At 34.7% G+C, this 21,568-nt stretch overlaps 1 protein-coding gene and 1 pseudogene across 4 annotated transcripts in view; one reads left to right on the top strand and one right to left on the bottom strand.

Annotated features, from left to right (window-relative positions):
• The window catches only part of THOC2 (THO complex 2), a 97,510-nt gene extending 76,623 nt beyond the window's left edge, over positions 1-20,887 (top strand). For 2 of the 4 annotated variants that reach the window (XM_004685773.1, XM_012727169.1), the window contains 6 exons: positions 4,034-4,171; positions 4,507-4,576; positions 4,659-4,816; positions 6,874-6,950; positions 7,412-7,457; positions 20,060-20,887. In XM_004685773.1, the coding sequence (XP_004685830.1) occupies positions 4,034-4,171; positions 4,507-4,576; positions 4,659-4,816; positions 6,874-6,950; positions 7,412-7,439 (471 nt within the window). In that variant the 3' untranslated portion in view covers positions 7,440-7,457; positions 20,060-20,887. Of the gene's footprint in view, positions 1-4,033; positions 4,172-4,506; positions 4,577-4,658; positions 4,817-6,873; positions 6,951-7,411; positions 7,458-18,003; positions 18,087-20,059 lie in introns of those variants that run through there. The other 2 variants (XM_012727168.1, XR_001145612.1) reach the window with 2 other exon arrangements.
• LOC101622050 lies at positions 17,936-18,708 on the bottom strand (annotated as a pseudogene).
• Positions 20,888-21,568: the final 681 nt, after the last annotated feature.

The following is a 21,568-nucleotide window of genomic DNA, read 5'->3' as shown; positions in this document are numbered from 1 at the left end:
ATTTTTCTGACTTCTTAAAAAAAGACACACCAAAGACCAAAAATAAATTTGATTTCATTCACTGAACTTTTCTAACAGCAGCCATCTCAAACCACAAGTTCTTTATAGTGCCTCTGCTAAGCTACCTTTTTGGTAGTTGTAGCAGAACATCAAGAAATATGGTGAATGTAAACTAATTATTCTCTTGTAGGGGAATACTTGATGCTTGTGTTTTCATGTCAGTATTAATTTTTGCCTATTACTCTACTCTCTTGGGTATTCTACTACTAAAAATAATGTGCAGTTTGTGTATCTTATTACAGAGTTCATTTCATTATTGTAGTTGAATTGTCCATTGTTCATGTTATTCTGTCTTATATATTATTATAAAATTTGTATCCTCCTTCACCTTGATTTTCTATTTTGCATCTTTTATCTGCTAAGTATTATTCTTTATTGGTGTTACCAATACAAAACAAAATTTTGAAACAAATTCAATTGGCATTACTAACTGCTTTTAGATCCATAGTTTTATAATGAAGTTTGTGGATATTGGGCAAAAAAAAAAAGCACTAATTTTTAAAGATTTAGATTAGTCAACATGCCTACGTCCTGAAATTGTAGCATTGTTTTTAGAATATATTGTATCCATCAAGAATATATCAGCTGCACTGTGTATGCTTTTTTAAAAGTAAAGCTTTATTGGCTAAATTAATTATGCATTACAATATATTAGGTTTTTATTACCAATTTGGATTGTGTATGTCAGTCTTAACCATCAGTCTCTTAAGCATTGCTTGTGTGGGCTATTTTAAATTCATGGTTAACAATGTTACTTTGTGAGTATTTATTTTCTGAAACATATTTTGAAGCAGTTTGCCATTATAGTTTACTGGATTTTCTAATCAATGATAAAGGTTATGATTCTTTACATTTGTGAAAGATGTTTGAAAATAAAACATGAGATAAACATGTTATCTCATTTTATGTCCACAACAGTAGAGGTAGATAGGGCAGGTGTTAGTGTCTTTTTGCCAAGTAAGAGACTAAAAAAGTTTTTGATCCTGTCCCATTACATGTAACATGTTAGTACCAAAACTTGGGCTAAAATTAAGGTTCCTCAAACATTTGTACCACAATGAAAAGAAATACGAAAATAAATTGGTTCGTCGATTCTTAGCATCTATTTCAGCAGTAGTTGAAAAGGTCCCAAACTCTTTTAGTTTAGTCTTATTTTTTAAGCTACAGCGATTCAAGTCAATCTCTCCACTCCCTTAAAAAACTGGTGATTTTTGTGAGCATTTAAAATTTAATAGCTTTATTTCACTTTGACCAAGAAAATCTTAAAAACGGTATATGAATACACTTCTAAAGATCATGTGACTCATGCAACTTTTTAGCTCCTTAGTATTAAGTATGGTACCTGGTAATTGTTTAATAAATAATTTGAAACAACTCTTATGCCTTTGGATTTTGGTAATGCATCCAAAGCTTACTTTTCTATGTAGTAGCTGATGTTGCATTTTTATGCCTGGGAAAGGCTAATAGAATATAAATATCTTAGAAAAAAATTATTGCACTTTTACCTCTAAAATTGATCTATATAAACTCACTGTTTCTGTGGTGCTTTTTACATTTTAGAGGATTTCAAAGGTGTGCGCCTATATTCTTTCTATGTTATCTTTTCACTTGTACATATAAGATTGTTCCCTTTTTTAGTTCAAGCTTTTAGTTATGCTTGTCCCTGGGGTCCTCTTTTTTATTCAACAACTTACTATTTTTTTTTCCTAATTCATGTTAAAGAGAACCAAGGGATTTGACTTTTCAAGTGGAAGTAGTTAAAGGGTAATATGCAAATATTTTATCCTGTTCATTTTCCACCCCTTACAGAAAAAACCAAGTTTTTCTGTAATTTGGGAGGACAGCAGTAATCATTCCAAACAGAATTCTGCTTTCAATTCTGTTCACTATCTTAAAATAACGATTTGAAGCCAAACCCAAGCTATGAGAGGTCATCTGTGTATATAGTGTACCCTTAATGATGTCAACATAGTAATGTTCTCTTGAACAGATTTTGAAAATTGTCAAATTAATTTTTGAACCTTGGTGATCCCATTGTGGAGTAAAAGCAAATCAGGAATAAAATCTTCAGTGTTACATGAAAAATTAACAAATCATTAATTTTATTTGGCAAACATGTATTGTATACTTACTATATATAAGGCACTAGGAACTGTGTAAAAGTAGAAAAGACACATTATTCCTCTACCATAGTTTCTTAGTTGGAAACTATGTATAGGAAAAAAAATAAAGAACATGAAATTAATATGGAATACTTGTCACCAAAAAAAAGTTAATACAAAAGAATACAAGAGTTCAGTGGAAAGTAAGTTGCAGAGTAGAGGGATGGTTGAAGTGCTTATGGTTTATGAGCTTCCTTTGAAGGCAAAGTAGTATTTGAAGAGATTAATGTAAAAGCAAGCAACATTCTGGTAAAGAGAACTGCTGGGAACGACAGGGTATTCTGGAATAGTGGTAACCACAGCACAGTGCATTGATTGCTCCATAGTAGGTTATAATTGTGCAAATGTTGTGAAGAGCTTGGAATATTTAAGCTAAGGCGTATGCATTTTATCTTGTGGATACAGGAGACGGTATGTTTTATAGGAAATAGTATTGTGATTAAAACAATTTTTAAGCAATACTTCCCTTATTGAAATCTTAGTATTGCAGTGCTATATTATTTCTTTTGTCTTAACAATTTCAAAGTAATATCTTAGGAATAAACAGTGAGAAAATCTTAAAAGTGTTATTTAGAGCATTAAACTCAGCAAGAGTACTTTCTAGACAAGTACTTTTATGACTGTTTCTCCTTCTCTTGCTCTTTGTCATTAATAAACATTTTGTCTATTTCAGTTGATCATCAGCTTTTAAACACTGAAATTTTAAAGAATCTACTTCTGCATTGCTATGGCAGTGTTTCTGAGCCAAACCGAATTGAAAATTTTGGTGGTGTTAAAAGAAATGTGTTTAATTCTCATCCTGATGGTTGTCTTTTGTGTATTCCTTTGAATATCAAAGGATTTCCTCATGTGAACATATTTGACTTGACTCACTATTCTTTTCATTCCTAAGGTATATCTAGAGTTGTGCAGTAATGCAATGAAGTCTGCTCAGTATTCTGTAGCTTACACTTAATGTCTTAAACATAAGATTAGGTATCTGATTACATTCTTAGTATTTTCTTTGATAATGGATTTCTGTATTTACAACTTGTATAAGTAAGGTTATCCATTAATTATTTAGAGCTAGTTCATCCTTGATCTTTGGTTGTTTTATTGCCCACAGGCTTCTTGGCAGAGGAAAAAATAGGTAGAGGAGAACATGGGTTCATTTTTCAGTCATTGAGGTATTTCATATCCACCGCTGACTATATAGTTTTCTGAACTATTTACAAGTTATCAGTCAGATTTCTCAGGCAGTTGTGATTATTTGATAGACATTAGAGTGCTTTAGATGTAGAGAACATGCAGCTTTTAAAGATAATTTAGGATCATCTGTGGTATATACTGAAGTAGAAAGGACATGAATAAAGTCATGGTTAGATTTTTTTAAAAATTTGTGTTTTTTCTCACCATCATTGATTGCCTATAAGTGAATGATTCAGTGATTAAAAATTTCCATGATTATATAGATGCTTATGGGTTTTTTCTTCTATTGTAAAGTTCAATCATTAATTTTCAAGTATGGACTCTTGCAATGGTGGTTACAAGTCTTCATAATAGAGCTAGAAAAGAATCTCTAGTTTGTGAGTTTACTAATGAGTTGAGGCAGGAATGAAACAATTGATTTTTAAATGATAAATTTAATAAGGCCAAGAATTGATGTCTACATAATTTGTGCCATGTTCTTTTATTTTACCACCATAATCCAGACAGCTGAGCAGTTTTGACTTTGGGTCTAACTACAAGTTGTCTTTCTATTAACTAATCAAGCAAATGATATCAATACTGGAAAACTAATAATCTTTAGTAATATTGCCTTAATTTAACAGCTCTACATTAATCATACTCCTCCACCACTGTCCAAGAGTAAGGAGAGAGAAATGGACAAGAAAGACTTGGACAAGTCGAGGGAAAGATCCAGAGAAAGAGAGAAAAAAGATGAAAAGGACAGGAAAGAGCGGAAAAGGGTTTGTAATATTTTTAAAACTAGTTTGGAAAGCTTATGTTTGGTAGTGTGTACATTGCCTTTTAAAAAGTACTTTTTTTTCCATGACAGTTCAGTTGAGTGTTTTATCTGATATTTTCACCCTAAAGTGTGTTTGCATCTCCTGCAGTAATAAGGATCTTCAGCCTAGTAATCTCTACCAGCTCTGCTTGGTTTTCATGTCATTTTATCAAGTATGTGAAACCACCCCAAATATTCTTCAATGCTAGTTAGCTGTGCCCTTCGTGTACAAAAGTAGTAATTTTTAAATAAAAACATACACTCTTGATCAATGTAGTTCACAATTTTTGGTTCTAGGATCACTCAAATAATGACCGTGAAGTGCCACCAGACTTAACCAAGAGACGAAAAGAGGAAAATGGAACAAGTAAGTATACTAATTAATACTTTTAAGGCAATCATCAAACTGAATTGGAGAAGGCTTTCATGATTCTCTTTTGTAATTTTAGTGGGGGTTTCAAAACACAAAAGTGAAAGTCCATGTGAGTCTCCTTATCCAAATGAGAAAGACAAGGAAAAAAATAAGTCAAAATCTTCAGGCAAAGAAAAAGGCAGTGATTCATTTAAATCTGAAAAGATGGATAAAATCTCCTCTGGTGGCAAAAAGGTAAAGTTTAAAAACAAATAGTATTTTTTCTTAGAAAATCAACCCTTTGAAAATTTAGCCTATTTTGAGGGTCAATAATGTAATTACTTGGGGGTGGGAAAAGGAGGCAGGTAGCCGGGCAGCACAGGTTATCTGAAGCTTCTCAGCCACTGGAGTCTCAAGTTACTGGGAGGGTAGAATTAACCTGTCTATGAAATTCTTTTTCTCTCCATTCCACTTCTAAATTCTCTTCTTCTTTTTTTTTTAAAGATTTATTTATTTATGCATACAAGAACTGGGGTACAGGCCAGAGGTGCGGGGGGTGAGAGGATTCACCAGAGAGAGTGGGGAGCAGAACAGGCAGATCTACTGACGCACACTGCTGAGGGGAGCAGCCGGCGAAACAGGAGAGGTCTGCCACGCCACGTGGGTCACCTCCCTGGCCGGGGATCGAACTCGAACTGCAGTGGCTGCGGATTGCTTCATAGTGCTACGCTTCTTCATTGAGTTTCGGTCTTTTCTTTATGTTTCCTTTTCCCTCCACCCCCAATTCATTGCTTTTAGTTTTTCTTCATTCACGAGATTAACGTATTCTCCATGATCATTACACTGTCTTAATGTCTTTATTAGTTGTAATTGTAAGCATTTTTTTGTAGTATTTTCTCCTAATAAACTAATATGTTGGTAAATTGCATTTGGTTTTCTAATTTAGTATAGTGTGCGTTCCCTTATATACTAATGGGTGTTATTTAAAATAAATATCTTACATAAAGTAAGCAGTCATTACTAAAGTATCACATGTTTACAAAGCATTACTATGATATATTTTTCAAAATATATGCCATATTTTCATAGTTATTCTTAAGCAACTATGGAAATAAAGTGAAGATAAGGTGAAAACTTAGAAATTTCTGTATGCTTTTAGAAGGAGGCTGCTTATAAATAGGCAATATTCACACAACTTAAAATTAACCATTTTAAAGTGTACAGTTCAGAGACATTCAGACTACAATACTACACAGTCATCATCTTTAGTTTTAAAACATTTTCATCATCCTAAAGGGAAAATTCCATACCTTTAAGCAGTCATTTTCCATTTTTCCTTCCTTTTAGTTCCTCACAACTACTAATCTGCTCTGTTTCTATGGATTTGTCAGTATTGGATTTTTTGTATAAATGGAATTGACTTCATGTAGCTACTGTTTTTGAGATTCTTTCATGGTATATAGCATGTATCAGCACTCCATTTCTTTTTATTGATAAATAATTTCCCCTTTTATGAATATATTACAGTCATTTATCCATTTGCCCGTTGACAGACTTTATATTGTTTTCTACCTTTTGGTTTTTGTCAATAATGCTACTATGAACATTTGTGTGATGCTAGGAAGTATTTTAATATCTGTTTTCGATTTTATGTATACCCCAGAAGTAGAATTTCTGGGTTATGTGGTAATGCTATATTTAACTTTTGGAGGTACTGCTAAAATGTTTCCCACAGTGTTTGTACCATGTACATTTCTGCTGGCAATGTATGAGGGTGCCAGTTTTTCTATATCCTTGTCAACACTTTGTTTTTATTTTTTATTTAGTTTTTTTATTACAGCCATCCAAGTGGGTGTGAAGTGGTATCTCATTGTGGTTTTGATTTTGCATTTTCTTCATGATTAAAAACATTGATCATCTTTTCATGTGCTTCTTGACTGTTTGTTCATCTTCTTTGGAGAAATCTATTCAGATGCTCTGGCTGTTTTTTAATTGGGTTGTTTGTCTTTGTTGCTTAGTTGTAAGAATTCTTTATATATAGTCTGGATACCAGACCTTTATGAAACATGATTTTGGAAATATTTCCTGCCATTTCATAGGTTATCTTTTTACTTTCTTGATCATGTTCTTTGATTCATAAAGTTTTTTTTTTTACTTTTGATAAAGTCCATTTTTTTTCTTTTATTGTGTGTGCTTTTGTTGTCATTACATTTTTGAAAAATAAATTACTACTTGGGGTGTTGAACAGGACTTTTGAGCTGAATTTTGTATTTTGTTTTCCCTTTCCTAACCAATTCCACCATTCTTTATAGGAATCCAGGCATGATAAAGAAAAGATAGAAAAGAAAGAGAAACGGGACAGTTCAGGAGGGAAGGAAGAGAAGAAACAATATCCTTTTCATTTTATTGATGTTTTAAATAAGGATAAAAAGAAAGTTTAGTTATTGATCATGTTTAGAATTATACTCTTGTTTGTATTCATAGCCTAAGTGCTTAAGGGTTTATTAACTTAACTGTTCTCTCTAATTAACCCTTTCACATGTATGGGATGCAATATATCTATTTAACTTCTGTGGTGATTGAGGTTATTTTATGCCACCAAGAGATTTAGAATCCTTCTGACTATTTTATCACCTAGAGGGAGAAAGGGAATAGAGACTTATTTGGCTTGAGGGGGTGAAGAATAGAAGGGAAGACATGCATAGATGAGTAGAGCTGGTAAAGTTTGAGGCCTCCAGGAAGCTGGTTAGAACTGAGTAGATCCTGCAAAGTGAGGGAATGAACTAAAAGATGAGACATCATCCACTCCTTCCTCCCCTCCAAGTTGTTTTCCCTTAATTTGTCATCTACTCATAAGTCCTCAGACAAGCACAGATAATGACGACTTTCATTCAAGGTGAGTGTTCTTTCACCCTCTTTCATTTAAAGATAGACCATAAAATGAGATCTAATATTGTTGAGGAAACTTGATCCATTGCGCAACATACAACTAGAATTTTTCACCTGAATATAATGATCAGATATTTTGGGTATAGATGCAAAACAAGTTTCACAGTTATCGTAAGCTGTTTTCATTTGAAGTTTGCTGACTAGCCATATATATATATACATATACATATATATATATATATACACACACACATATATACATATACATACACACACACACACACACACACACACATATATTATTTTTTTTCCCCACCAAGATGTATTTAAGAACATTTGGTTTTTTCTTTGCTGTTTCCATCTCTGGATAATTAGTTACCTTTTAGTGTCTTGTCAGTGATAGTGATATCTCCATTTTACAGTTGAAGAAACTGATACTCTTGACAGGATTAAGTTAAAGAGGGTGAAAGAGATACTAGCTGACAGCTCAATACTAGCTGACAGAGCTCATACAGGTCTTTATACCCTAGCATGTTCTTTGTTCTTCTGTTTGCTTTTCATGCAGACATGTCCAGAGATTTTCATGTTTATCTTTTTGTTATGTTTTTTTTTTTCCTCTACTACTACCTATGTTTTGGGAAACTAAAAAATAATGTCTGTGCTTTTAGTTCTGAATTTAAAGTATGCAACTTTTTTTTTTTCAAGATAGTTATGCTTTATGTGTAATTTTAAAAAGTGTCTTAACCATAGTAAATAAATTGTATATCACTAGTGGTCAAAATGTTTGGAACCTATTATAGTTTATTTTTAGCATTCAGATCATCATTTGAATAGTTTTGGTGATGTCATAGATTATTGAGGTATGTAGGATGATTTGCTCTCTACATTTAATGGTTTGAGGTAGCTATAATTGATGCTGTTGATTCTTTTCTATAGTCCCATTTTCTGTTAGCTATCACTTCTTAATGACATCAAGTATACTTGCTTCTTCCCTAATATTATTTTCTGCTTCTAATCTTTTCTGAAACCATATTGATAACTAAGACTGTTTATGGTTGTTTAAGAGTGAGAAATGTAAGAGCCCCTTCTGTATAAGGTTTGTGCTTTAGGATATGAAGTTTGTCATACTTACTTTTGGCTGCAAAGCCGGGATTTGAGGTTTCCAGATTGGTACCTCCTGACAAGTAGTGTGCTTTTTCTGCTTTGTTAGTCTGTGCTGTTAACCTGAGTGGTCGAGTAGGGTTAATGAGTTATGAGAGAGCATTTAGAACATAGTAGTTTTTTTTTTTTTTAAAGTTAGGATTATTGTACAAGAAATAATACAGCCTGTTCTTCAGTTCTGGTCATCCCAGTCTGCCTAGTAAATTAGGAACACTTCGTCTTATTTAAAAAATCACCTTAACCTTTCTTGTAGTTGACATTTTGATTTTTGCTTCTTACTTTCACATGATCTCCTTACTAAAGGAAAAAAAACCCCTCTCATATCTTCATTAAGAATGGGTCACTCATTTTCACTGACGACATTCGCTGTGATTTTTTTTTTTTTTACATTCTTTGCTCAATACCTAAATATCCTTTGGTATGTGAGGTTATACTACTTATTTCTTGAGTTCTTATTCACATGGGCGATGGGTTTGTACTTTACTCTCCATGTAATCTTTGAGGACCAAAGGTATGACTGTATGGTGTTTTTAGATGTTATTTGGTGTTCTTGTAGCAAAACTTACCAATTCAGATGTCCTTCTAACATATATTCACCTCCTGTCTACCTTGTTTAATTGCTTGTTGATAAGAATGTGCTATATCTTTTTCTTGTATAGACTCTTAATTTTGTAAGACTCTGGTTGAATTTTCCTTTTTCTGGCTGTTGTGGTGGCTTCCTTCTATTGGCTACATTTTAGGATTGGTCAGGTCTATTATTTTCCTTTTACTCTAGAAAATTCCTAATTGCCACCAGATTTGGTTACTTCAAATCTGTTGCTCCCTGTGCCTATTAAAAATTAGTGTATATTTTTATATTCAAGGATCTCAATTGTAAGATTCATTGTTGGTTTCTGGAACTTTTTATTTAATTGTGGTAACATTAACTTACAACACTGTATGGGTTCTAAAACTACATTTCCTCACCTCAACAACTGCATCTAACTACACCCATCACCAACCAATTTGCCCTTCTACCCATTTCCTCTCATCTCTTCCATCTCTGGTAACCATCATACTGTTGCCAGAGTCTAAGGGTTTGTTTGTTCTATTTTTAAAAATTTGATTGCTTTCTTTTTCACTGTATAGTGAAATCATACAGTATCTTTTTCCTTGTGATTTATTTCATGTAGCGTAATCTTATCAAGATCTGTCTATATCATTGAAAATGGCAAGATTTCATCTATTTTTATGACTGACTAGCCTGACTAGCTGTATTCCACTGTGTGAATATGCCATATTTTCTTTATTTACCCATCATCTGGTACTTGTGCTGTTTCCATATTTGACTACAGTGAAAAGGGGTGCATGTCTTTTTGAGTTAGTGTTTTTGTATTCTTCAGGTAAATACTCGGAAGTGGTGTTCCTGGATGACATGGTAATTCTACTTTTAATTTTTTTGTGTGTAGAATGTCCTTTTTTTTTTTTTTTTTGAGGAAGGTGAATAGAAAAATAGCATTGATTTATGAATATCACCCTGAATACAGAAACATTAAAATGATCACATTTAGATTCAAGATTAATCCATTCCAAAACTCTGTTTTTCCTGTGTCAGCATTTCTTTTAAATTAGTTTTGTCTTGCTTCTTATTCTTCCTACTAACTGACATCACTTAGACCAGAACCTTCCCTATCCACTTCATGCTGGAACCTCCTACTTTGGTTTGTATTGAAGCAGCCTAGCCTAGCATTCACAAGTCTGAAATTCAAAGTTCAGTCAGAGAATAATACGTAGTTCTTAGGGTTAGGAGCAATCCAAAAATACTGGAGTCTTTATATCATTAATACAGCTTTAAGGGCACAGGTTGTATTTTTATTTCTTAGTTACAAGTTAGTCATTAATACTCAGGAAAAGTAAGAAGTGTACGTGTGGATAATTCTGAAGCTTAATGTAACCTGCCAAAAAGATTGTTTTTAAACTCTAGCTCACTCATCAAGTTTATGTTCTCTTTTCCCCATAGGTGTAAATTTCCCTACTTGTGTTTTCTTAGGAAATATGTAGATAGAGTTCATATTTTAACATGTACTGACACAAGCTATGCAACGTCCATCATCTGACAGATTCCGGGTGGATCGGGATAAGCTCTGAAAAATCAGACTGTCCACTGCTAACTTATGTTATGACCTCCCTTTTTTGTATAAACATAATATCAAAATATTCTGAGCAACATTCAGTTTACAACTGGATTGTCTTAGCCACACAGGCAGCTGCTGGTTCAGGCAAGCTGCCCCAGGGTGAGAAATTCCTCTGTCTCCTGAGACAAAAGCCAAGCCCCAGGAGCAATAAGACCCCAGGACATAAAAACTCCTGGGAAGCTTCATTGGTTTCTTTGAATAAAAAATAAACTTCAGATAAGGCTCCCAGGGCATAAGGACTCATGGACAAATTTTAACCTTGACTACACAGGTGTTGTTTGATACACAACTATACAACTTTCTCTTAATTTACTCCCTTTTAAAGCAAGCACAAACTACTCTCTGTTAGCTTCAAATTACCCATTAGCTTTTCCTTAGACAATCACTGATAACACTGCTAACACAATTTATTACTATCCCAAGACCCCTAACAACCTTTTGCTAACAAGCTCACCCTTTTCCAGACTCCTCCTCCTTTGATGATAACTAGACAGCTGTATACATGATAACTGTCACAAAAACATATAATTTAGCATACCATAAATTGTAAACAGAACAATGCTTTTTCCCCTTTATCCTTGAGAATGTTTTATGGAGATATCTCATTAACTTACCCTATGCATTATTACAATTAACTACTTGCTACACAGTATAAACAAAGACCTGCTGAAGGAAAAGCAGGAAGACTTGCACTCTATCCTGACTCCCGTGTCTTCCTCGCACCCGCTCCTGTCTCCCCTTTTGGAATATCTGCTCGCCGACGCCTTCCCATCTTAGGGTCCTGCCTGTGCTGCCTCGAGACACCCCAAAGGTTGGAGCTGGTCTCTGACAATGTACAGTGTCCAGAGAAAGGGAGCTATTATCTGTCATGTCATTCTGTCTCATCCATCTAGATGTGAAGTCCTTTCTGCTTTTATTCTTCATCATCTGTTATTGGGTGTTGGTAGTGTTTGTTTCAATTCATCTTCTAGATTTAGTCTTTAAACACTACTAGGTACTTTGCCTTTAACATTTTCCCCTAGTTTAATCTTTAAAAATACCTGCCTATTAAAATTTTTATCATAGAACCATCTCAATATAATTTGATATGGATGGCCCTCCAATTTTTTAGATTAAATTTATTTTTTCCTTACATTGTTATTTTTGTACAGTATTTTATTTCTTCCCTTGGGTGTAGTTCCCGTAGTTCTCCCACTACTATAGCACCCATAATACATCACCATACTACATTGTGCTCTTCCCTCATTTTTTTTTTTTTTTTGACACTTCTCCTTCTCCCTCCCCTGCTATATGCCTTAGATCTAGGGTCAACTTGCAAGTTTTGCCTTTTTCTTGACCCTTTGTTTAGTTTCTCTATATTCTGCATGTAAGTGAAACTATCTGATACTTATCCTTTTCCTTCTGAGTTATTTCACTTAGCATACTCCCTTCCAGTTCCATCCATGATGCTGCAAATGGCATTTCATCTTTTTTGTTTGTTTTGATTGAGTAGTATTCCATTGTATATACATGCACTACGTTTCTGTGATTCATTCATCTGTTTGGGGGCATTTGGGTGGTTTATATACCATAGCTATCCCGTAGACAGTGCTGCAGTAAACATAGGGGTACAGGTTTCCTTCAAATTAGTGATTTTGTGTCCTTTGGGTAGATTCTTAGGAGTGGAATCAATCCCTGAGTCACATGGTAGATCCATTTTCCGTATTTTGAGGTTCCTCCACACAGCTTTCCGTAATGGCTAACCCAGTTTGTATTCCCATCAGGAGTAGAAGAGGGTTCCTTTTTTCCCACATCATCGCCACCATTTGTCAGTTTTTATAATGTGGGCAGTTCTCACCATTGAACAGGTATCTCATGTGGTTTTGAATTACATTTCCATGATTATAAGTGGTATTGAGCACTTTTTCATATACCTGTTAGCCATTTGCATTTCCTCTTTGGAGAAGTATCTGTTTAGTTTTTCTGCCCATTTTTTAAAAACTGGGTTCTTTGTTTTTGTTGAGTTGTGTAAGCTCTTTGTAGATCTTTGATATCAGTCCCTTATCAGTTGTATGGTATACAGATATTTTCTCCCATTCAGAAGGATGTCTCTTTATTTTGGTTACTGCTTTTTTTTTTTTCTTTTTTACAGTGCTTTTGCTGTATAAAAGCTTTTTAGTTTGATGTAGTCCAGCTGTTTATCTTCTCTTTTTGATTTTCTTCCTTGTTTTCCCTGCTTCTGGACTCTTCCAGGGTGTTTCTGAGATTTACATCATGGAGTATTTTGCTCATCTTTTCTTTAATACATTTTATGGGTTCAGGACTTACATCCATTTTGAGTTGATTTTTGTGTATGGTGTGAGATGGTGGGTTAATTTCATTCTTCTGTGTGCGGTGACCCAGTTTTTCCTAGCATTGTTTATTTATTGCAGAGGCTGTCCTTGCTCCAGTGTATTCTTTGCTCCTTTGTCGTAGATTAGTTGACCATATGTGTGGGTTGATTTCTGTGTAACCCTCAATTTTGAATGTTGGTTTCAGCTAAATTTGATGTTGTGCTAAATAAATTGGATTGCCTCCTGGAGCCTAAGAAGCTCAGTGCTCTTGTACTTTGGTTCTTGATTTCAAAAAAAAGTTGGCAATAAGTTCTGTCCATCTGTATTTGTACTATACTACACTGTGTTCCTGTTCGAATCCTCCAATCCAATAAAGTCTAATAGCTGTGTGAATCTTCCAATCCAATAAAGTCTAATATATTTTTCAGGTCTGTCTCTTAACCTTAGTCTCCTACATTCACCTTGGTCTTCTACATGCACCTTGACTCTTATCCAGATCTAAGGTTGCAGTTCTAAGCCCTTGCACAGAATGTGTGGCTTGTTAGATGTACTTTCTCACTACTTTCTCACACAGTATTTAACATTTTAAAATTGTTTGCCATTGTAAATCAGACAAGTTGACAGAATTCAAATTCCAGTTTCTCTTGAAGAATTGAAACATCTGGCAACATTGTGTCCTGTTTTCTACATGGCAGCAATCAGTTAGATCTGCCTCAGTGCTTCCCCCCTTAGGTAGAGATTGGATCCTTCCCCCCAACCCCCAGTTTATCTCAATTTTCATTTGTTTGCATTACGCACTAGCCCTTGTAAACAACTGGTTTTGTTAATTCCTGTTCTGAGCCTTTTTTCTTCAGTTTGTACTTGGAAACCGATCTCCTAGGTTCTCAAAGGTTCTTAATTTAGAAGGTGTTGCCATGTTGAGACATAGTCCTAGATTCTAGTAATATGTGTTGTAGCAGGGGAATGTTCAATTAAATTTTCTTTCATGTTGCTGTGTGTATGATTATTTGTGTGGGCTTGTCTACAGAATGGTAGTCACTGATTCCTGTGTGTGTGTGTGTATGTGTGTGTGTGTGTGTGTGTGTGTGTGTGTGTGTGTGTGTGTGTTACTTACCCCATTCCTTAGGTGGTTGTCTTATAACTTCATTCCTTTTAATCAACCAAATGCTTGTTGTGACCTTCTTTGTTTCATAAACTCTTACCTTTTCGTGAAAATCTACGTACAGAAACATTAGATATATATCTTCAGATTGATGAGAAAACAACATTGACCTTTTCTGTCATCAGAAGATGATTTCAGTGTATTTATAGTAGTTCGTAGTGTATTCACATTCTTAAATTTGTATGCTACAGCACATTTTTTGAGGGCAGGCTTATGCTTTAATTTTAGTTTGTGTGTAGTAATAGTTAAATGCTTACAAAAGTTAAGAAATTTAAATGAGAGATACAAGCTGTTCTTCTCTTTATTATAATCATATTTCTACTCTTCAAAAGTATGGGGTGTTGAGTTCTGTGCACTGGTATTCATAGACACCAAACAGTTGGAATGATCAGGGACAATTTTCCCTTTACTTTTTTTCCTACTAAAGATGGATATAATCTTCACTAAGTGGCAGTATTTTTACCTGGGCATAGGTATGGACACTTATAAAAGGCTTCCATGCCACACTTGTCTGGGTGTAACTATCCCATGCAGCAGTATCTTGAGAGGCGCCCCTAGTGCACCTGAGATTCAGTTCAACAGAACCCCAGTTTTTTTTTTTTTTGACTCTGAGTTAAAAATGTATTTTTTTTTTGCAAAGAAAAACAATACAGGTGGCTTTTAATTTATTTTTCACATATAAAGTAACATTGCATTATAACATTACATTATAACTGAATAGGTTTCAGTTGTGTATCATTATCAATCAACATACACATGTTAACTTCATGCTAAAAAAACAGTTATTCCCTTTCCCATAATATTGACCCCAGTTTTTCCATTTCCCTTCCCTTTTCCTTCTGGTAAGCGCTAGTCAGTCTGACAGTGTAAAATTTATTATTATTATTCTTTTATTTAGGTAATTTTGTGGTTGGTTTTCCTATGTATCAAATAAGAGTGAAATCACATGGTGCTGGTGTTTGTCTACTAAATTGTATTTGTTTTCCTATTTAATGTTTACATTTGAGCAAGCAGTGTTTGTTTTTCTTTATCTAACTTAAGTATAATATCATCTAGGTTCATTCAAATTACAGCAAATAGTAGGATCCTTTTTTTTTTGTACAGCTAAGTAGTGCCCCAGTGTGTGTGTGTGTGTGTGTGTGCATGCACCATGTCTTTTTTACCCAGTCACCTAAAATGGGCACTTTGTTTCCACTTCTTGCTTGGCTAGCCAAACTGTCAAAAAAATGTTGAAATATTTCACTTAATTTTAAATCTCAACTACTCTATAAATCTTTAACATATAAAAACTGCAAAAAATAGATTTTGCATACAAATCATAGCAATTTGCATTGCTATAATTCATAGAACTCAATATTAGGCCGTCATACTAGGAAGCATTAAGACTCTCTAGTGCCAGTAGCTTCAGGTCTTTCGATCTTTCATCTTCATAGACATTTTCATCCTGTGTCTTATCTATCCATTTAGTATACCCCAATAGTCCAGATCCTTTGATTCAAGATAAAGCCATCTATCTGTAGGATACATCTATCTGTAGGATTGTTTCCTACTGTTTGAATTGATCCATTCTTCTCCACTTCAGTTTGCACAATAAAACATGAGTACTTTTCCAAATTCAAAACTGATTATGTCATTCTTTTCTGTAAAGCTTCCATCTAAATATCCAGAAATCCCCTCTTTTCTTATATGGCTTTTCCCAAATTTTTGAGCATAATTTTAAAAGCATCTGCCTAAATATCTGGGCTTACCCATCAGCTCCTTTTTCTTTGAATTAATGCTTAGCCTTTCCACTAACTTTGTCTCATGTTGTTCAGCCACAAATACAGTTCACATATTTTCAACTTTAATGCCATTATTTTTCTCTGCAAACCCTCTACATCTCCTCAATGCCTGTTGGTAGTAATATTTATGTTTGGTTACATATAATTTTTATTTAAACTCTTCATGAACCTACTGTAGCATTATCTGATGAATTGAGGAGAGGCATGGTATATTAATTCTCCCTTTTTAAATTATCTTAATTTTTTTTATTAAAAAGTTTATTTTTACATCATTTTGCACATTTTTTTTTTCATCTCAATTGTAATCCCCACGGGTTTCCCATCACCAAATCACCCCTGTGCCACCACCATAGTCCCGTGCATTTCTCCCCCCCCCCCCGTTTTTGATCCCATTCCCCACTCCACCCCTACAGAATGTCTCTGGTCTATGGTTGTCCATTATTTTTGTTATTTTCTCGCCTGGTCCATTATACTCCTGCTATGAGTGAAACCATCCCATATAGAACCCCAGTTTTTATTCTGTGTTAGACTTTATCCAGGGAGACCATCTCAGCAACTGTATTTGTTATGATATGGATTCTTTGGTGCCAGGCTAAGGGTAAATGAAGGAGTAAAGTAGGAGTAGGGTGACTGTCCCTGTGTTTTTCTCTTTATAAACATTCATTTGGCTTTTTAACTTTTTTAGCTGTCAACTTCATCCATTTATGCCTTTTCTGTTTGGTGTGGAGAGGGGAGGAAAAAGGAGGTATAGAGAGAAAGAGAAGGTAGAGATACTGAGAGAGAATGAGAATACTAGGATCTTGAAATCCTGACCACTTCTGATACAGATTAGGAAACTGAATAATTCTGAGATGCCTTCTTTGAAGTGAAGACACTTAACCAAAAATAATCTATTACAGTTTGGTGGGCTTGTATTTTGTGGCCATCAGTGACAAGAGGGCTCTTTTATGAGGAATCTATGAGCTGTTGAAAAAACATTTCTTATGACCTTTTTGGTGAATTTGATCATAGAATGTCTGTGTGCAGTTGTATTTATGAAAGGATACATCCTCTGATAAAAGGGATAGTTTGTGTTTGCCTTTCTACTCTGCTGTTTTTCAGTCTGGCTGTTATTCTCTAGATTATACTGTTTTTCAAATTTGCATCTTGCTGTCACAGCTCTCTTTAAAATAACATTTAAAATCATTTATCTCAACTCTGAAAGGGTACTTTTGGGGGGGCATTTCATATTTAGTTTCTGGTGTCCTGAGAAGCAAGGAGGATGTTGGAACATAGGGAAATTACAACTATAGCAGGGCTTATTTCTGACAAAAAAGAAAGATAGGAAAGATAGAAAAGTAAATGGGAAAGGAACGGTCTCAGGAAGTCCAGATAATTCCTGATAGAAAGTGATGTTTGCAAATGTAACCTTGTGTTAGTAGAGAGTGGAAGATCATCTTTTGTGGGAATCTGAATTGCAAACTTGGCGTTACTAGTGCAATTTGTAGCATCAGTGGAGTAGAGGTATCTAGGATGACGAAAAGTGGACTCTGAATGGAGCCTGATTATCTAAACCCTTGAGAAACATCAGTAGTCCCAGCGGTGAAAAAAAAATAGTGTGATTCCTTGCATTTAGAACCTATGCTTTCTTATTTACAATGGTTAAGGTGGCACATATCTTAATGAAAAAATATTTAGAAGAATATTCCAGGTAATATGGTATGAACTCATTGATAATGAGAAGAAAATATTACCTTGCCAGAAGATAGAGTCCTGAAGACTAAGTTTGGCATTGTTTCTTCACTTTGTGACTTTCTTGATGGTGGCTAGTGCTTTCTGAGGTTCACTGAACTTGGGGTGGTTTTCAAGTTTGTAATCCAGCACTTCAGCATTATTTTATAAATATGCTCTGGACACTACTGAGAGACTGACATCCAGTATCCTCTTTCCACTTGCTCTTGTGCTTGCTGATTTGTCATTCCAGGGTATGGACAGACCCCTAAGCTGAAGGTCTCCCAGAGGAGGATGCCAAAGCTCCATGCGTCACTTTCAGAACGATATCTCCCATAATTAAGAGCTTCTGGTGCTGTCCATTTAATGGGAATCTGCTTTAAGTCAGAAGATGAATATACACCACCATCCTCTTGATGAGACATTCCAAAGTCACTGATTTTCAGAACATTATTTTCACCTCCAGGCAGTTTCTTGCAGCAAGGCCCCTGTGTGTACAATTTTTACTTGAGATATGCCATCCAGAAGCAGCATCTAATGAAAATTTCATGAACTGTTTTATTTAGTTCATCTTTCTTTCTCAGAAAGGAGAGGAAATCACCTCCTGGAACCAGTTCCTTAATGATGTAGATAGGCTGTATTTGTGTTTGAACTTCTTCAAGTTTGACAATTTGGGTATAATTATATTGCTTGAGGAATTTTGGCTTCTTGTGAAAATTATGATTTCAATTCCTGAGAAAGATCATCTTTACATGTTTTAACAGCAACAGCAGTTTTATCCTTTAATACGTCCTTAAATATGTCATCAGTTTTCATTACCCAGTAAATCTAACGTGATCAATTCTTCATGATTGGGAACCCATAGCTTACTGTAGTGATGGCCATAATGATGGCCGTGTACATGATTGGCCATTATGATGGCCAGTAAGATCATCATGATGATCTTACTGAAACATTGATACTTTTTTTGCAACTACGAAAAGTTGAGATAAAATCAACTAACACAAAATTCACCATTTTACAGTGGTTTTTATTATGTTGTATAACTGTCACCACTGTCTAATTCCAGAACATTTCCATCGCCCCCCAGAAAATTTCACTCCTGTTAGCAGTCACTCCTAACTTTCCTCGCCTAATTATTTTCTATGGATTCACCTGTTTTGGGGCATTTCATGAAAATGGAATCATGGAATATGTGATCTTTTGTGTCTGATTTGTTTCACTTAGCATTGTGTTTTCAAGATTCATCCATGTTGTGGCGTGTATCAGAACTTCATTTCTTTTTTTTAACTGAGTAATATTCCATTATATGAATGTGTACCACATTTTGTTTATCCATTCATTAGAGATGGACAGGAACAATAACTTTTAAGTATTAAAATTGTAAGTTCAACATTAGTGTATCCTCAGTTATAATTGGTAACATCAAGATTACAAATTATGTGAACAGAATGCTGTATAGAAACTGTATGTAAATTATTTGTTAGCATTTCATGCAAGTGTGATTATTTTCTAAGGCCCTTCTAGCTCTGGTTTTATGAAATATGTGAATGTAGTATTTTCATCAATAAAGTTTAATGCGTTAAGCATTAGTTTAAAATTTGAACGGAAACAATGTCAGGCAGATAAAATTATTTGCCACATGTTGTAATGATCATGTCTTGAAATTATTTCAATATGCAGTATTTGAAAAATGTCAATACATAAGGAAAGGAAATGAGTGTAATTAAGTCAATATATTTTTAAAGCAATTTTTATAATTTAGCAGACGTTGCATCTTAATATAAGTCACTATTAAAATTGTGTCCTTGTGAAAAATGTGATGTCATTTTCCTTTTTTGTTGATCATGTAAAATTGATAATTTGCATTGCTATGTGTTCTGTTTACTTTCGGCAAGCTTTTGCTTGCCCCTGTGGAACTTTTGCTTATTTCTATTTCATCTTCTGTCTCCTTTTCCACCTGCTCTCTTTCTCACGTACAGAATGTTCAATGTTTTCTTTTTTCTTGAAAAAAACTATTTTTAATCATTTCTAAGAGTGGGCAATGAGAATACACAGATATTTCACCCTTATCTGGGATTCTATTCAAGCCTGTGTTATCAGCAATGATCTTGCTTTTTCTTAAATCTTCCTTCCTCTTTCCTCTTTTTCTTCCATCTTTCCTCTTTCCTTCTCTCCCTCCTGCCTTCCTTTTCTTTTTCTCTTTCTTTCTCCCTCCTCACACCCTTAGTTTTCTTTCTTCATTCCCCCTGTTTTCCCCCTCCCTTTTCCTCCCTTATCTATCAATATAATCACTTTGTTTCTTTCAGGTGAGCTTGGAATGAAATTGTTCAGCTGTGAACCAGAAATTTATTTTCCTGACTAGATTGTCAAGAATTATGAATGAAGAGGGCCCATGTGCATCTCCTTAAATTACTCAGTTATCTGCTTAATTGCTCCATGCTGAAAAGTTGTTGAGTTGTGCATTACTGTATTTAACTTGTTGCTTAATTTCTACATGTTTATTTTCAGTAAATGGCTGAAAGTGTTAACTGTCCCATATTTTTAGCACAATGTGCTGCACACAGTTTCCAACGAGCAAATAAGGTTACAAGTGTACAGAATTTCACCTTGGATTAACTAAATATTGCCTGGGTTTAGTTTTTTTTTTTTCTTTATTAAATTGTTCATTTTTTTTTCAACCTGAAATGCTTCCTTTTTATTGTTTGAAACTGAAAATAAACAATTATTGAAACATTTTGAATTTACCTCATTTTAAAACTCAGTTTAATTTATTATTTGACCTGTTTTTAATATTAGTCACTAAAAAAGTGGGAGCAGTGTCTTATGCAGTGCTTAGGAATCATTTTTATAATAGTATGTGTACAACATTAAAACTTGTTTATACAAGAAAAAGGTACCAGCACTCACTTGTCCCTTGCCATTTTTTCTTGTAATTATGTTAGACCAGTATGGGGGTGGGGGGAATCAAAAGTTAATTGTGTTTTAATTCTACAGCTGCAGGAGCTTTGTATTGCTGAACTTTCGTCTGGAAAAAGTTTCACAGTGACATTTTTAAAAGAAAAATTTTTTATCTACTGAATTCTACCAGTGTAACCCTTTTTCTAAATAAACAATAGTTTTATCAAATGATTGTATATCATTGTGTATATTGTTGCTTATTCAAAACAGCAAAGAAATTTAGTGAGATACCTAGTCCCCCCACTTTTTTTTTTCAGTGCTCTCAGTCCATGGGCTACATTAAATGACATCTTGTCCATCAACATAAAAACAATCCCATTTGCTTACCTCTGTATCTGGAGTAAGTTGGGCTGAAGTCCTGCCTAGGGATTATGCATTTACTATTCAGTTCCTTATCCTCAGTAATAACTGTAAATTAGAATCACTTAGAGAAGGACGATAAAGTTAATCCTTTTTAAAAAGAGTTATTTATGCTTACAGAATTGGGGTATAGGCGGGAGGTCTGGTGGGTGAGAGGATTCACCAGAGACAGGAGGGAGCACAACAGGCAGATTGACAAAGTACACTGCTGAGGGGAGCAGGGGGCGGGCTGGCCAGGAGAGGATCACTTGCCAGGTGGATCACTTCTGGGGCTGGAGATCGAACTCACATTGAAGCAGCTGCAGCTAGCTTGCAATGCTGTGTCCTAACCCGTTGCGCCACCAGGGAGGGCCCAGGATAATATATATATATGTATATATATATACACATTTTAAAAAGATATTTATTTGTGCATACAGAACTGGGGTACAGGCCAGAGGCTCAGGGGTGGTGAGAGGCTTCACCAGAGACACAGTGGGGAGCAGAACAGGCAGATC

The sequence above is a fragment of the Condylura cristata genome, unplaced genomic scaffold, assembly GCF_000260355.1.
Source record: "Condylura cristata isolate star-nosed mole 26May11 unplaced genomic scaffold, ConCri1.0 scaffold00019, whole genome shotgun sequence".
NCBI lineage: Eukaryota > Metazoa > Chordata > Mammalia > Eulipotyphla > Talpidae > Condylura > Condylura cristata.
This window is presented reverse-complemented; position numbering and strand designations above follow the sequence as displayed.